Raw genomic sequence first — 18,701 nt, forward strand, 5'->3', positions numbered from 1 at the left:
AAATGACACTTTCTCTAAAGTATCTACAGAGTATGAGTTTTTTGCACAATTATTACATTTTGAATTATATTGCAGTTTTTTTGATCCTTTCATTAACTCAAATTCAACTTGATTAAAAAAACAACAAATATTTTTCCACTTTCTCCAAAATAAGCACAATATATTTGCTTTATGATTTTTTTTTATTACAGATACCTCTCTGTATGCCAAGTATAAAAATTTCAATTATCCTATAATTATCCACTAACAAAGCAGGCACAGTCTGGGAAATCGTTAAGCACAGACAAAACCAAATATTTAGGTTTAGATGAGAACCAGAATAGGATTATATTTGTCAGGTGTCTATTGTTATAAGTAATCCTGTATCATCTTCATATGGTGTCAGAGATAGGATGGTTAGAAGCTATGCATAAAGGTCTTCATGAAGATTGTTTTATTTGAGGTTCTCTTTTACTTATAGAGGTGTTAGTACCTCGATTTCTCAACCCAAAATAAGGATGGGGCAGGGTAGTAACTTGGAGATAGAACCTGGAATTCCAATTTGTGTTACCTTAGCCCCATGAGGCTGTTAGCAGTTCTGCTAAGTTTCTCCGTCTCCATGCAGACTCTTCTGAAGGTGGCAGATGCTCTTAATGAAAATGCTTAGTCTTAAATTCATAGTCTTAAATGCTAGGCTTTTCCCTTTTTTTACTCTCCCAGACCATGGTCTCAACACTGTCACTGTCATCATAATCCTCCAATGCCTTCAAGTAGCTGTATTTATATATCCCTTGCTCTTGAAAGAGGCGGTTCAAATTATCTAGTCACACATTACTAGAAACAGAAGTGCTCTGTAATACTGGTGTTCAGTTCCTTCCTACTGGAATTTTTCTTCACTCCTGCTAAATTATACCCTAATCAAATTCCATTCTCAAAATCCTACCTCAGACAGACTTGTGATTGGTAGGGGCACCATGAGAATTTTGAATGACTGTGCAAAATAATCCTTTTATAAATATATTTTCAAGTACAGCTTCTCTCAACTTCTTTACTCCCTACAGGCACATATTATGATTTACATTGGGAGATGGAGACTAGTTACCTTCCCTTGAATTTGGGTTGGCTTTAGTTAGTTGCTTAAGAAAACGATGTTACAAATGTGACTGTGGAGCTTCTGAGTCATAAGAATCTTTGTAGTTCCTGCCCAGGTCTTCAAGAATATTGTTCTTGGGATGCTCTCTCAGAACCTAGCTACCATGCAGTAAGAAATGCAAGCCACACAAAGTGGAGATATGGAGGTGATCTAGTCAACAATCCCACCTGAGCAATTGACTCCCAGCCAGCAAAACTGCAACCATGTGAGTGAGCCATTTTGAATATCTTGCCAAGACTCGCTGTGAGATGACTCATCACTCCTTTCTCCTCTCTTGATGAAAATGACTACATTTTCATTCAAAGCATCTGCCATCTTCAGAAGAGTCTACATGGAGACGGAGAAACTTAGCAGACCTTCTAATAGCCTCATGGGGCTAAGGTAACACAAATTGGAATTCCAGGTTCTATCACCAAGTTACTACCCTGCCCCTATCCTTATTTGGGGTTGGGAAATCAAGATACTAACACCTCTGTAAGAATGGTTTAGGCAAAAGAAATGCCATTAAAGATGTTTAATGGTCTTCTATGTCCTCTTTAAGAGAGGAAGAAGTTAAGGGAACTACAAAAATTAAATTTTACTCAATTATTGGGAGACAATGGTTAGAAAAGACTGGAGAAAAGGCAAAAGACCATATTATGCAAGGACCTGGATTAATCACATTTGATTGTATAGAAGCTCACATTTGATTGTATAGCAGATAGGGAGATGTTGAAGGCCTTTAACCTAAGAAACAGCATGCCAAACTAGTCTTTAAATCAACCATATGGGGATAATAAATTGCAGACTGAAGTAGAAGACAGACAATGCCTGTGACAGAGTTGAGTCCTTGCAATAGGGATCATTTGGCAGACACAAGAAGATGGTCATCTGTATAATGACCAGGAAGCAGACCCTTACCTAACACCAAATCTGGATTTCCAACCTACAGAACTAATACCAGAAGGCCCAGTCTTCAATTCATGGCTTCCCAGAAGAAAGACTCAAAATCCAGATTTCTTCAGAGAACTATGGCCATGTGGCTAAATTCTGGCTAGTGAGATGAGAGAAGAAATGAGGTGCCTTAAAAGAGAAAGACTTGACCCAATCTTTTCCTCTGCCACACAGATAGAAGATAAACTATGGTCACAGAGTGACTGGAGGAGACTTGATTCTTAATGTGCAGAGCTGCTTGGAGAGAGAGAAATTAACCCTCTCAACCACTACTGTATGGATTAAAAAAAAAAAAAGTAAAAGAGAAAGAAATACTTATGGTAAAGCGAGGGAAAGAAATCACTGTAATAATTCAGATCATATAAAATAAGACCTTGACCTAAGTATACATGGAGAAGTAGGAAGGACTTCAGAGATATTATGGAGAAAATTTAACAGCATTTTTGATGGATTGAATGCAGGGATAAAGATGAGGGAGGAATCAAGTGTGACTTCCATTCTTCTTGCTCTGAAATGGAAAGAAATATGTGCTAAAAATTAATATGATTGAGGGAAAATATAGGTTTGACTCACTGGATTTGAAGTTCCTGTAAGTTAAGTTAGAGACATCCAGCAAATCTTGGCTATATATGCATGGAGGAATTAGGGCTGGAAATTCACTAACCCATTAATGATTAAGTGGCTACCAGGCCCCAGGAACTACTCTAGGTGACAGATTTAGAGCAGAACACTTCCTTGTGGAAGAAGGGACAATAAAAGGGACAGACAGTAAATATTAATATAGTAAATAATAAATAGAGAATAATCAAGGTACTATTTTGACAGACTAGTTAGGAAGAGTAGGGGATCTAAACGGGAAAGACTTAAAAGCAAGCAAAGGAAAGGTACCTCAAGAGAATAAAAGAGAAGAGAGCAAAACATAAAAATGTGACAATACTCTGCCAGGTCAAGGACCTTAGGAAATGAATCAAAGACCATTTTCATTTATATAAAGAAAGGTGAAATTTTTCTCAAGGGTTTATATAACTACAGGATTATTGTAGGATAACCCTTTTTAAAAGTGTTTTTCTAAAATAACTATGTCATCAATATTAAATGACAGATAAAAATCAAAGTAGGGAACAGCATTTCTTAGCATAATGAAACATCTCTGGAATGCTGAAACAGTATAAACATATATGAAAGAAGCATATCATACAAGTTTCTTATCAAAAGACTAACACATAAAATAGCTAACAATATAATCCATATTATTAAGAACTTACATATGTAACATGGACATACATTTTTTAGAAGTTTTATTCTTTATTCTGCATGTGTACATGAACAATATAAACTTATTTTTAGGTGTGACTTCATAGACGAAAGTCAAAGTGTTAGTTGTTCAGCCATGTCTAACTCTTTGTGACCTTATGGACTGTAGCCCGTCAGGCTCCTTTGTCCATGGAATTCCCCAGGCAAGAATACTGGAGTGGGTAAACATTCCCTTCTCCAGGAGATCTTCCTGAACCAGGGATTGAAACCAGGTCTCCTGCATTGCAGATGGATTCTTTTCTATGTGAGCCACTAGGGAAGCCCTGTAGATAATACTGGCTAAAAATTTTTAAAGCACTTTATAAATATCAAAGCAATTTTATACCCATTGTAAATATAGAAGATCAACTTCAATTAGATACATAAATATCAAATATTTTCTCATGTAGGACACAATATGTAAGGAGTTTCATGGACCTTCTAAAAAGGAGGAATGCTGTATGAATTGCTATGTACATATGATGTGGCCTACAATATTGTCAAACTGACTTATAGAACTATAAGAAAGCTTTACTACCAAACAAATGACTAACAAAAACAATAGAGTTACGTTATAGAAAAATGTACAGTTTTATTTATTTTTTAAAGACAGAGGTAGTAGTAGACTATTGCTTATGTTTAGCTACAGCTTTTGCTTTTCAGTGGCATGTTCAATAATTTTTGGTTTATTAATGAGCTTGAGTGTTCTCTACACAAGGATAAGCTTCTCTTATAGAAAGTATGTTTTATATATGTTAAAATCATCTGTTTTCATCTGTAATACAATTATCATTAATTATTTACTTCAGATATTAAAATATTACCATCTTGTATTACATTTGCATGGAATTTGTCTTAACTGCTTGTTACAAATGAAATTCCAGTCCCATGGAATAAAGGGAAATAGAGTTGAAAGGAAAAAATGTGCTTATGTAGGAGTTCTTGTATAGTCATTAATATTGTGAAACATATATGAGATCAGAATAATTTTTATTCTCAGAAAAAAACACTGATGTCATTAAAAGAATAGCAGTTGATCTTGAGGTGATAAAAATTGACATGATGGTTTTCATATTTTGTGTGCCTGTTAAATACAGCTTCCTGTACTCAAAATAACCATGCTGCACTGACTACTGAGAGGTGGAGATTGAAAAAATCTGCAGAAGATATTTTAAGAAGAGAGAAAATCACGTGTAACAACAATCAAACAATCATGTTGTATTAACTACAGGTAATAAAAATGCACTATTATAACCACCAACCTACTGTACCTCTAAAAGCTCATTTTTAAATTGTGCAATGATTTGAGAGGTTTGAAAATGGGTGCAGAATAAAATTTCCAACAATTTTTATTATATGGATCACTGAAAAATATACTGATTTACCTTTGATAGATGAAGAAACAAATGTAAAAAGAGAAAAACAGCTTTAAACATGCTCTAGAAAATTATTCCAAAATAACTCTGAATTTTTATCTATTACCTCCATAGAAAAGTTCCATTTTCTGTTTAGGTTAGGAAATAATGGAAATTTCAATCTGTGGTTGATTGTCAGGGTTATTATTAAACTAAAAACCCTAAAATAATTCCACTTCCTTTCTGTTATTCTGCTATCTCTTTTTTAAATACATCTCTTCAAAAGAAATTCTCAAGTTTATTTCTCATTACTTTCCATAGGGAAAAAAAAAGCCTTAAGGTATCATACACACATGCACACATATTCACAATATCAGGATAAAAACAGGTGTAGTATGATGCAAATCCTTAGGGATTATAACTTTGAAAAGTGTCCATTTTGTCATTTATCCGGTTTTACTTTTGAAATGAATTTGAAAACCAAAGTTAAATAAAAACCCTGTGATTTTAAATTTATAAAAAACAAAGATTTCCTTAATTAAAGAAGTCTTCAGTAAAAGTTTTTAGAGATTTTATACACAGTATGTGTTTGATGTCTCAAACAACTTATCCACTGTTTAATGTAGAATAAATGTTCATATTTCCAGTTCATATACTGTAATTCTTAAGAAATATAACTTCTAGAAAAATCAACAGAAAACATAACTTGTCATATTAAAGGCAAAGTTGTATGAGAGTGGTTGTCAACTCTTCCCCATCTTTTTATCCTATGGAAAACATTTACTTTTTCCAGCTACAAAAACAAAGTTTTTGAGTACAGTTAAATGACTCAGGGTATATGAGAGAGTTAGTTTGTCATTTACTCTCTCTCTCTGCTCCTAAGAGGCAGCTAGTCTGCCTGTTTTCTTGAGGTCTGGAAAACAAGTATTTGGAAGCTTAGAAATAATGCTTTTCCCATCCCACTGTCCATCCATCACTGAATTCTACCTCAGGCATAAACACAATCAGATTGACAAGGATATTTTTCTGGGAATGACTGTGTATGAGGGGCCGAAATTTCAGGTGTATAGGGTCACTAGTAGAATATCTCATTTACAAGTTTTTTTTAAAAAAGCCTCTTCATTTATTTATGCATAGCATTTTCAGATGATCAAAAGCCCTAGATAGATTAAAAACACATGAATTCCTAACCAAATATGTTATATATGCATATATAATAGCTACAGACTGTGTGCTTTGAGAAGAAAATACACATTAATAGTCTGCATTGCAAACTTTCTTTAAAGGACTAAATATGGTATCAGGTCCTCTGTAAATAACAGGAGACAATTTCAGGCACTACTTGTTTCATAATCCTTTATCTAGCTGACTACTCTGCAGATGAAGATGCCAGCAAATGCTGAACTGGAATAGGAGAGTCAATTCTTGTTTGGTTAACAAATTCCTCGCAAAATATCTCCCCAAGCCCCCAGGAGCTGTAGTGATGTCATATCCGTTGTCCAGGTCTCCACACCTCTCTCAGCAGTTGCTCCCTTTATCTTTTTCTTGGGTCAAAACTTTTGAGGTGGGCTGGCTAGATAGCCGCGGGAGAGAGGGTAAATTGGGGCGTGAGGCTTGAAGGCGCTTCAGCACCTCGGTCAGCGCCCACTGCAGCTCAACCCACCCCTAGAACTCCCGGACTCCCAGCTCTGAGAATGCCTGCGGAATGATCGCCCCCCAGGGCGGCTGCCGCTGCTGCCGCTACTGCTGTCGCTGCTGTTGTTACCGCTACCGCTCCTGCCACTGCCTCTTTCTCCACTCTGCTCTGACTGGCAGGCAGAAAGTGCAACTGACGAAGGAAAGGTCTCTGCAGTGAGAGTGGAGTGGCTACATAAAAGAGTAAAGAGGGGGCAAAAACGCAGATCAGAATGCAGGCGACGTCCAACCTACTCAATCTCCTGCTGCTGTCTTTGCTTGCTGGATTAGATCCTTCCAAGGTATGGGCAATATTTTAACTCTTGTTTGAAAAAAATGTGCGATATGTAACAGACCGGCCAAAAATGCATTTAATTATGCAAAATAAAAAGGAAAAGAAACATTAAAGACAGCTTTTCTAGCAATCCTGTGATGCCTGGCGTATCCCACTGCTCGGAAGATAACAAGGTGAACTACCCGAAGAATAGCTCCTCAAGGTAGAGTCCTGGAGAGGTGGGGGAGGGACCAGGAGGGAATATAACGTGTATTGGCAGCGGGCAATGCGGCTCTCCGGAGAATTTAGCTTATTTGATATCCAAGGGCTTAACGTTCTCTTCTGAAGTCGGACGAGTAATGCAAAAGAGTTAGCAGTTAAAATAATGCAGTTTGTAATCATGTTTCGGAGATGTGAACCGTTTCTTTGTTGAAAGGAGAGAAGCGTTTTCCAGCTGATTCTGGTCAATAATACTCCCGTAGCAGACGTGCTGCAGTTTGTGTCCAAAACATTTGGGATGCTGCTGGTAACACGCACGGCAGAGCAGCAGAGCTCTACTCTCTGCCATGGCTGAGAGGCACTGGGCAAAGGGGCTTGTGTTTGTTTCTTTCTTTTCATTAAGGAAATTACAGAACACTGAGGAAGTTCTGATTACCAGTGTTAAGAAACAGGAAGTAAGAAACCTTTGAAACTCAGGAGTGGAATAGGAAGGATGTGTCCTCTCAGAGCTGTTGAACTCTGCAAATTATCCAGTACTGGCAATTAAAGTGAACGCTAACCTCTTTTGATAAAAAGTCAGAAAATATGGAGAAATATTTTCAGCAGTATATAAGAAAAGTGTTGAGGATAAAGTGAGATAATTTGAGAGCATCAGCATTCTAATAAAATTGTAATTATCTGGAATAAGATACAAAGCATCTAGTAAAAAAAGTAAGGAAATACAGTTTCCAAAACTATTTTATTTAACTGGTTAAGAATAATTTGACACAATAGGAAAAATGATGTGATGTTACAAAGTTATATTTTTGAATATAGTAAAGTTATTTTAAAATAACCTTATAGTGCAGAGAAATTGTTTCTTTTCACAATTGAATAGAACTAAGCATAGCCTAATATTGTGGTTGGCTGAATATTTCTAGGCCTAAATCAGTACATAGTGAAAATTTAGAATCGTGTCATACATACTTATAATTATTTCTGTACACTTTTCATATTTAAAGACCTGATTAGAATAAAATAATTTTCTTTTAAAGTTATGGTTATGCTGATATTGACACTGTGAAATTTTCATGCAGTATATTGTCTTAATGATCTTAATGGAATATTTCATACACCAAGATATAGCTTTAAAGCATTTTACATCCAGGTACAAAGTGCTGATTTTGCTTTCATATTTTTTTTTAATTTTTTTCTCTGGATTTATGGTATATTTTGCCACTCTCAATGCATTATGTTCATTACAGCTCTGAATACATTCTATTATATAGTTCATTTGGAATATTCTTGGTAGTACATTTTTAAAAAGCAAAGCTAATCACTGAGTTATTACATAAAAATATCACTGGACGTAAACTTTTTTAATTCTTTAAAATGATTTCATAATGCAGAGTTTTACTAACAACTGCATGTTCATTTGACTTTTATGATATCTTTAATGCATAAATATCTTCATTTCCCTTTCCCATTCTTCCTCAAATTAAAAATATATAAAGAAGAGCTTCTGATAAATACTGAGATAAATCCTCCAAGTAAATGATCCATTTTTAATCAACATGATCTTCTAGTATTGATAAGTTTATTTCCACGTATTCAACAACAGAAAACTTTCCTTCAGACTGAATTCTGGCTGTTTGATACAACAGAGCCGAGAAATCTAGGAAAGAAAAGTCATACATTAACTTTTCAAACTGTCCTTTTCAGCTTCTAGATATTGCAATACAGTGTGCAAAGAACACCAGATGGGTATTTGTTCTATATCATATATGACAATATAGAGAATATTAAAATGCTCATAGCAAGTGATTTTAATATTGTAAAGTCTTTGGACAGTAGACACATTTTGCTTTAAAAAAATGAACATGTTATGTTTTATCAAACTTTTAAGAATCACCAAACTATATCATCTCTCCTCCCCAAAATCACAAATGGTACCACTAAATTCTCAGAATGATTATCAATTAGGCTATGAAATAGAAATTATATCAAATGTTATTTTTTTACTAACTATATATTTTAGATAATAAAATAAGCATCCATAATGCAAATTGTTTGGTAAAATCAAAATTAATTCTAATAATACAATAGCACATTAGACCAGTTTATGGACAAATAAGTAATAATTAAGTGATGAAACAAACATACAAAAATTCTAAATAGCTAATTTTTTAATATATTAACCTATAAGGGCTGATATATTTCAAAATCATATTTTTAAATAAATCCATTTAAGTATTCCTCTCTATTATTACATTTTACATTTATACTATATATAAATCATGCATGGATACACACAAACTGGCAAAATAGGAGAGCTATTAAAACAGAATAGACATTTTTTAGGTAGAAAATTATTACATATTTCAAATATTGGAGAACTAAATTTTAGAGCATGCTTATTATATATTAATTTATCTGGAATAAAAGGCCTTCTAACAATAGTACCAATTCCACTTCATAGAAGACTATATTATATTTATGTTTATAATCATTCTTCCTGAGATTGAAACTTATAGATCATATATGACTTCATAAAGTGCTTAGATATCGCCATCTTATGGTAAGATAAATTACTTGAAAGTCAATTTTATATTTAAATTAAGAAAAAAAAACATTTATTATCATAGGATGAACTTACTTTTAGCATGCATTTACTTTCTTTTCTCTCATTCAATATACCAGGAAATCGGTAAGATTAGTATTTTCTTTCAGTAAAGGAAGGCAATTCAATACTAATCAGTTATTTTTATTTTACATAGATTATCGATTTTCCTCCCCAAAAAAATCATGAGAATTATGTTTTCTTAATTAAAATCTTATTAACAACTTTCCAGTTCCATTTAGAAAAACTCATGGGTGTATCACTTTGCTTATTTTAAAAGCTATCAAATAATTTCCCTTGTAATGGAGTATCTGAACTACAGGCAATGTGCCAAATCATTATTCATTCAATAAATAAAGAAAAACCTAAAGCTTGTAAGAATTCAATTATTGCAGAGAAAGGACTATTTCTGTGTAGGAAATTCCTGAGGGTGGCTGCTAGATGGCATCTCTGTGCTTTTAAACTGAAGACACAGAGTTTAGTAATGACCTTGATAGTAGGAGAGTGGACCTCTTTTTCTTTTACAAGAAAATCTTTAGCAGACCATTGTTTGAACATTATAACAAAACAGTAATTCCTTGAAACGGAACCATGAATTTCTCTGCTCTGCAATGCTGAATTATAAAGAAAGGAGATATAACCATGACTGTGCAGATTTCAAACACAACATTTATACCAGGTTCAGACACTTGGGGAACAGTTAAAAGGAGGTGACATAGGAATAGCCACACATTGCAGTGACTGTTAATACTTTAAAGCAGTCATACTTGTGTGATAAATATATTGCAAAATGCCCTAGTATGCTTAGATTGAGAAAGCATTCACTATATCCTTACCTAGAAATATTTTAAACTTATTACCATGGTACTTGCTGACACCACAGGCATAAAATGAAACAATGATTCAGCAATAATCTTCAACACCAAACTGTTTTTTCTCTCTAAAACAACTCGGCCCATTAGAACTCTTGCTTGAAATAAGACAGTTGTGTTAAGCCATATAAACATGATAGGAAGTAAGAGAATTTCAATAATTATGCTGTTTTATCTTCATAACAGAAGATGTTATGTGCCTATGTAAAAGTGCCTTTGTAGTTTGGTATTGCTAAAGAAAATTATCAAAGACCTAAATTGGCTAGGGGTGGCTTTAGTACATAAATCTAGTTTAAGTTCATGTTTTTGTAGCTTTTAAATGAAAATAATAACAGCAAAAACAGCAAGATAAATAAATTGAGACCAGTATCAATTTGCTTTAAAAGTCACCTTTTAAAGGTGACTTATATCTTCTCCTGTAACTCCTTTTTGCCAGACACATCCTCTATACAACAGGATCAACTCATACTAGAACAGAAAATACTAATTGATAGAATCTGGCAGGGACCTGTAATTACACACCAATAAACCCTGATATGGTAAAAAAGTGAAAAGTTCAATACAGTCCATCTATGTTTTGAAAAAGTAAATGACTTCCCTACTCCCATTCTATAACATCCTTCCTAACACAATTAAACATTTATTTTGAAATGTAAATATTCTTTCTTATGCTTTCAGTAACTTGACAAGGTTAAAATGGTACTGCTCTCCTATATTTTTCTTTGAAAATTCTTATTCTTTGTAATTTTCTAACAGTTCTCTTTAGAAGATGAGTATTGTGATGCCCCATTCTCTGGGGGATGGAAAGCAGCACCAGAGTGAGAAGCAAAAGGGTCAGGATTCCAGACAAGACCCTCATTTTTCATCCCAACTTTGCCACTAATATGTATATATGTCTGTGTTTATTACATATGTGCTCATGCTCAGTTGCCAAGTTGTGTTCTACCCTTTGTGACCCCATGGACTGTAACTCATCAGGCTCCTCTGCTTATGTAATTTTCCAGGCAATAATACTGAAGTGGGTTGCCATTTCCTATTTCAATTACATATATATAGTATAATAAATATACACACATATATAACTTTGTGAAGCTTTGATCTCAATGCTCTCATCTGTAAAAATGAGAAGCTGACATGTTCTTTTAATTTATATAGGAGTATAGTTGACTTCCCTGGTGGCTCAGATGGTAAAGCGTCTGTCTACAAGATTGACCTGGGTTCAGTCCCTGGGTTGGGAAGATTCTCTGGAGAAGGAAATGGCAATCCACTCCAGTACTATTGCCTGGAAAATCCCATGGACAGAGGAACCTGGAGGCTACAGTCCATGGGGTTGCAAAGAGTCAGACACGACTGAGCGACTTCACTTTACTTTTATAGTTGATTTACAGTGTTGTGTATGTGTTCTGTATATAAGCTCATTTGTATCATTTCTTTTAGATTTCACATGTAGCTGATATCATGATATTTGTCTTTTTCTAATTTCACTCAGTATATCACAGTCCCTAGGTCCATCTATATTGTATCAAATGGCAATATTTCAGTCTTTTTAATGGCTGAGTAACATTCCATTGTATATACGTATCACATTTTTATACATTCCTCTTTGATGGACATTTTAGGTTACTTCCATGTCTTGTATTTTATAAATAATGCTGCAATGAACTTTGGAGTGCATGTTTCTTTTCAAATTATAGCTTTCTCTGGATATATGCCCAGGAGTAGGGTAGCTGAATCATATGCTGGCTCTGTTTTTTTTGTTTTTTTTTGAGGAGCCACCATACTACATCCTGGCTATACCAATTTACATTGCCACCAACAGAATAGGAGGGTTCCCTTTTCTCCATACTCATTCCAGCATTTGCTGTTTGTAGACATTTTGCTGATGACCATTCTGACCTCTGTGAAGTGATACTCCATTGTATTTTTAATTTACATTTCTCTAATATTAAGAATGTTGAGCACCTTTACATGTGCTTCTTGGCCATCTCTGTATGTCTTCTTTGGGAAAAAAAATGTCTATTTAAATCTTCTGCCTATTTTTGGATTGGGTTGTTTGTTTTCATGATATTGACCTGCATGAGCTGTTTGTATATTTTGGAGCTTAAGCCCTTGTTGGTCACTTCATTTACCAATATTTTCTCCTATTCTGTAGCTTGTCTTTTGTTTCACTTATGGTTTCCTTTGCTGTGGAAAAGTTCTTAAGTTTAATAAGTATCTATTTGTATTTCCATTACCTAAGGGGTGAATCCAAAAAGATATATGCTGTGATTTATGAAAAAGTGCATTCTTCCTGTTTTCCTCTAAGAGTTTTATAGTATCTGGTCTTACATTTAGGTCTTTAATCCATTTTGAGTTTAACATTTGTGTATAGTGTTAAAGAATGTTCTAAATTTGTTTATTTACACATAGCTCTCTAGTTTTTCCCAGTGCTACTTATTGAAGAGACTGTCTTGTCTCCATTGTATATCCTGTCTGCTTTATTATAGATTAATTGATCATAGGTATATGAGTTCATGTTTGGGCTTTCCATCCTGTTACATTGATTTATAAGTCTGTCTTTGTGCCAGTATCATTTTTTTTTTTTTTTTACTGTAGCTTTACAGTATAGTCTGAAATCAAGGAGCCTGATTCCTCCTGTTCCATTTGTCTTTCTCAAGGTTCCTTTGGCTATTTGAGGTTTTTTGTGTTTTCTGGGGTCCAAAATCACTGCAGATGGTGATTGCAGCCATGAAATTAAAAGACGCTTACTCCTTGGAAAGAAAGATATCACCAGCCTAGACAGCATATTAAAAAGCAGAGACATTACTTTGTCAACAAAAGTCTGACTAGTCAAGGCTATGGTTTTTCCAGTGGTCAAGTATAGATGTGAGAGTTGGATTATAAAGAAAGCTGAGCGCCAAAGAATTGATGCTTTTGAACTGTGGTGTTGGAGAAGACTCTTGAGAGTCCCTTGGACTGCAAGGAGATCCAACTAGTCCATCCTAAAGGAGATCAGTCCTGGGTGTTCATTGGTAGGACTGATTTTGAAGCTGAAACTCTAATAATTTGGCCACCTGATGTGAAGAGCTGACTCATTTGAAAAGACCCTGATGCTTGGAAAGATTGAGAAGAGGAGAAGGGGACAACAGAGGATGAGATGGTTGGATGGCATCACCGACTCAATGGACGTGGGTTTGAGTGGACTCCGGGAGTTGGTGATGGACAGGGAGGCCTGGCGTGCTGCAATTCATGGGGTCGCAAAGAGTCGGACACAAATGAGTGAGTGACCTAACTGAACTGTGTCTTCATACAAATATGACACTATACACAGAGATTGCTATTAGAGCTCATAAATGAATTTGGTAAAGCTGTAGGATACAAAATTGATAAAAAGATACCTCTTGCATTTCTATATACTAACAAGGAAATAATCCTATTCACTGTCATATCAAAAAGAATAAACTACCGAGGAATAAACCTACCTAAGGAAATGGCAACCCACTCCAGTATTCTTGCCTGGAGAATCCCATGGACAAAGGAGCCTGGTGGGCTCCAGTCCATGGGGTCACAAAGAGTTGGACACGACTGAGCAACTAACACACGCAAGGAGGCAAAAGACCTGTACTATGAAAACTATAAGACCCTGATGAAAGAAATTGAAGATGACATAAGCAGATGGAAAGATATATCATGTTCTTGGATTTAAAGAATCAATATTATAAAAATGACTACGCTGCCCAAAACAATCTGCGTATTCAATGCAATATCCTATCAAATTATCAATGGCATTTTTTGCATTCAGTTCAGTTCAGTTCAGTCGCTCAGTCATGTCTGACTCTTTGCGACCCCATGAACTGCAGCACGCCAGGCCTCCCTGTCTTCATTACTAGATAAAAAAATCTACATATTCTTGAAACTACTTTGTTATATTCTAGAATGGCTCCATGCAATGGTCTGTGTGTCTGTGCCCCCTCCCCTTCCCACAAGTCATATGTTGAAACCTAATCCCAAGGTGATGATATGAAAATATGGGGCATTTGGGAGGTGATGAGATCATTAACATGGAGTCCTCATGAATGAGATTAGAGTTATTATACAAGAGGCCACAGGGAGATAGTTCACTCTTTCAACCATGTGAGAATGTAAGAAGTCTGGAACCTGGGAGAAAGAACTCAACTGATCAGCTATAACATTGATCTTGAACTTCCAGCCTTCAGAATTGTGAGAAGTAAGAATCTGTTTATAAGACGCCCAGTCTGGGTTATTTTGTTATAGTAGTCCAAATAGACTAAGATATTCTATTTAATAATGTTTAAATTCATTAAAAATTAGCAGATTTTTTTGTAGAGTCTAGCTTGTAAGATCACAAATTTTGAGAGACCTGAGGGCTGCACTCTCCTGACCTAATCACCTCCCAAAGGCCCCATTTCCTTATATCATCACCTTGGGCATTAGGATATCATCTCATGATTTAGGGAGAGAGAAACATTCAGACCATAGTAGTAATGGAAAAATGACCACTTCTATAAACATAATTCTCTTTTCTCTTGGATTTTTTTCCACTTCCTCTGTTTATACTGGTTCCCTTGCTTTTCTCAATAGAGACTTTACTATAAATTCCTTATAAAGACTTGACCCTTAATTAGACACAATAACATTTCTCCTGATTTGCACATACAAATAAGAGTCCACCTAAGTAATTCAAGAGTTGATTATTTCATATGAAGGGTAAAAATAGATGAGAGCAATTATATAATATCTAGATAAACCCTATCCATGACCAACCAATATTTAAGAAATATAGTATTTCAAAAACACCTGCAAACCATACTGCAGTGAGGTTTAAAACACATGTTACTCAGACTGCAAGCCATTCTGGAGAAAGGTGGGGTTCCAAGATACAGAAATAAAGTAAGATCAGTTTGATCAACAGTGTCAATAATATAAATGTTCCTAATATTAATAAAAATACTCAAAATGTTTTCAAAAGAATATAGTTTTCTAAAAGCATTTATCTTTTGTGCTTTAAAAACAAGGTGTTGTAAAGCATATATCACAAAGTTATGCCTTCTGTCATTCTCATACCAAGCTTTGAGAAGAATAAAAATAATACCAGAAAAAGAGATCACAGATGCTGCTATGTTCTTGCTTTTGCCTCTCCATGGCAAGCTCTATCCTTCTGCCCCATGTCAAAAATTTACCTATACTTTAAGATGCAACTTAAAATGTCACTTCTACCAGAAATCTTTCCTGACACTCTCTGCACCCCAGAAGGAGGTAATCCTGATAAACTAAGAATTCTTATAAGAAAAGAATCATGTTTTATTTATCTTTGCATCTACAGCCGCTGGCACTGTGTTTGACACAGAATAGGTGTTCAGTGAACACAGAATAAATTGGATTTCTCCTCCTCCTAGATTTGTAAAACACTCTCTCCAATCACACTTATTATACTTACCATTTTCTTTAAAACAACAGACAAACAAACAAAGACCTGGGTATTTACCATAATGTGTCTGCCCTACTAAATTATAATGTAGCTGAGGACAGGCTCTGTGTCATTTGTGGTCATCATCTTATCCTTTCCTATCTATCAACTAGCACAGTGCCTATTCAGATATGGAATTTGTCAACATTTGCTGAGTGAACAAATGAAGAAATGAAACAAAAACCTTAAAGTCCTAGGTTAAATGACTCAAATCTGTGTTCTTTGTCCATATGCTCATTAGATAATATATTCGGGTTAGGGAAGTAAGATTAATTTTAAGAACCTTGTTTTTTAAGGCCTTGGAACAAATACCAGGTTATTTATATTGAAGAATGGTACAAAATTATATCTTTTAAATTTTTTGATGAATTTCCTGTCCTGTCTCCCTATCCTTCAGTTCAGTTCAGTTCAGTCGCTCAGTCATGTCCAACTCTTTGTGACCCCATGAATTGCAGCACGTCAGGCCTCCCTGTCCATCTCCCTGAGTTCACTTCAACTCACATCCATCAAGTCAGTGATCCCATCCAGCCATCTCCTTCTCTTTCGTCCCCTTCTCCTCCTGCTCTCAATCCCTCCTAGCATCAGGGCCTTTTCCAATGAGTCAACTCTTCGCATGAGGTGGCCAAAGTACTGGAGTTTCAGCTTTAGCATCATTCCTTCCAAAGAACACCCAGGACTGATTTCCTTTAGAATGGACTGGTTAGATCTCCTTGCAATTCAAGAGACTTTCAAGAGTTCTGCAACACCACAGTTCAAAAGCATCACTTCTTTGGCACTCAGCTTTCTTCACAGTCCAACTCTCACATCCATACATGACTACTGGAAAAACTATAGCCTTGACTAGATGGACCTTTGTTGGCAAAGTAATGTCTCTGATTTTGAATATGCTATCTAGGTTGGTCATAACTTTCCTTCCAAGGAGTAAGTATCTTTTAATTTCATGGCTGCAATCACCATCTGCAGTGATTTTGGAGCCCCCCAAAATAAAGTCTGCCACTGTTTCCACTGTTTCCCCATCTATTTGCCATGAAGTGATGGGACCAGATGCCATGATCTTAGTTTTCTGAATGTTGAGCTTTACCAACTTTTTCACTCTCCTCTTTCACTTTCATCAAGAGGCTTTTTATCCTTAGTTCTACTTTTTTACTTCTCGGAACTTTCTGGGATGCTGCAAACTCAATACTCTTGTGAACTACTTGCATGTTTCATGATGCCTGTTATCAAATCCTCTTATTCCTAGTGTATGTATAACAGTCTATCATAATTACATAAGTTTATGAGTCTAAACATTTTATTGTTTTGACTACATTTATTTTATGTAATGTCTTACCTTACTAGATAAATTAGTATATTATCTATATTTCTCCTGCTCTTTTAGGAGCTGAGTTAACTTTAAGGATCTAAAATATTCCATTGAAACTATTATCTTACTATATACTCTTAAAATATTCCATAGAAAGAGAAGTAATATTGGCTTCACATTTGTACTACATGCCTATATGTGCACACCACTACCAAAGAAAATAAAGTTAAATAATTAAGAACAAATAGAGGTAGAGTTAGATTTATCTGAATTAAATATAGTCAAAAATGCAACTTTTTATATTTAACTTTACAGGTTAAAATGATCTGAAAAGAAGTATCAGTAATAAAATTGTTTCAATTGTCCAAATCCAAATAAACAGCTATCTAAATCACCCCATTAAGGAGGACATAAATTGAATAGACAATCCTTTTCATTTTCCCAACTAAATTGAAGATGATTAAGAAGTATTATCCTGTAATGACTTAAATAGCATTACTAGAGGGACCAGTTACAAAAGGCAGGATTTCTTCAAACAGAGATCAGTATTGGAAATGTTGATTCACTGGCACCAAAATGTCACTGGTGAAATGTTGCTTTACAAAAGATGCCATCACTTCTGGGAAAGTTCACATCTACATGAGTTTTGTGGCACCATAACCACATCTTAGTGCATATTTTGTAGTACTGAACAAACTAAAACATCATCAAGCTCAAGACACAATAAAGACTTTTTACTATGCTTAGTTTATTATTTATATTTTGCTCCATATATTCTTCTCTCTACAGTAATCAGAGTCCTAGACAAAGTCAGGGAATAAAATGACTCTAGTTTGATTTCCACATATCTTAAAAGTCTCTAGGAATAAGACAAAATGTACAGAGAACTATAAAGCTCATGCCAAAAGGTAGTTATACAGTGACTCAAACCAGGGCATAAGGTACTTGAGAGTAAGGAATCAAGTGGATTGAAGGAGTCAGTAATTATTAGCAGTACCACCGTTGATGCCAAAGCAGCAGGGCTTCCCTATCAGTCAAAGTGAGAAAACACTTCATATCGAAATATTTGTCCTAAAATTAAAAGGGAGATTAAAAAATGATGACATTATACATGAATTTACATGGAACATGGAGTTAAACACATTCAAATATAGTGAAAAGATAAAGAAGTGAGGGGAGGTAAGTATTTATCCACATGTCAGGCATGCAACTTTTATAGACATATAAATTTGTCAATGCTTATTTAAGCATTTTGAGTGAAATTTATTGCCCCCTACCCACACCACACACACACACACACACACACACACACACACACCCCTACAGATGAATGCATTCATTAATCTGAGACTTTGTTGCTCTCCCATTACTGTTCAGAATAGGGTCTCTAACATCGTTCAATTAATCTTTAATATTTATCTCCTGGTAAGAAGAAACAGAAGGAAGAAAAAAGCATGAAAGCATTCTTAAGTTCATTTTCCTTTACTCACATCTAAACAATGCAGACAGACATACAATAGAAACATACTCCATTTTGTCCATTTTTACATAGTTATTTCTTTTGGAAAATATATTTCTCA

The 18,701-nt window shown here is 35.0% G+C and overlaps 1 protein-coding gene across 1 annotated transcript in view; it reads left to right on the forward strand.

The window, feature by feature from the left end:
* Nucleotides 1-6,185: 6,185 nt before the first annotated feature.
* Nucleotides 6,186-18,701, forward strand: part of OLFM3 (olfactomedin 3) — a 231,194-nt gene continuing 218,678 nt past the window's right edge. The window contains exon 1 of the mRNA XM_040232201.1: nucleotides 6,186-6,689. Coding sequence (XP_040088135.1) covers nucleotides 6,621-6,689 — 69 coding nt within the window. The 5' untranslated portion in view covers nucleotides 6,186-6,620. The remainder of the gene's footprint in view (nucleotides 6,690-18,701) is intronic.

This window comes from Oryx dammah, unplaced genomic scaffold (assembly GCF_014754425.2).
Source record: "Oryx dammah isolate SB20612 unplaced genomic scaffold, SCBI_Odam_1.1 HiC_scaffold_28, whole genome shotgun sequence".
Lineage (NCBI taxonomy): Eukaryota > Metazoa > Chordata > Mammalia > Artiodactyla > Bovidae > Oryx > Oryx dammah.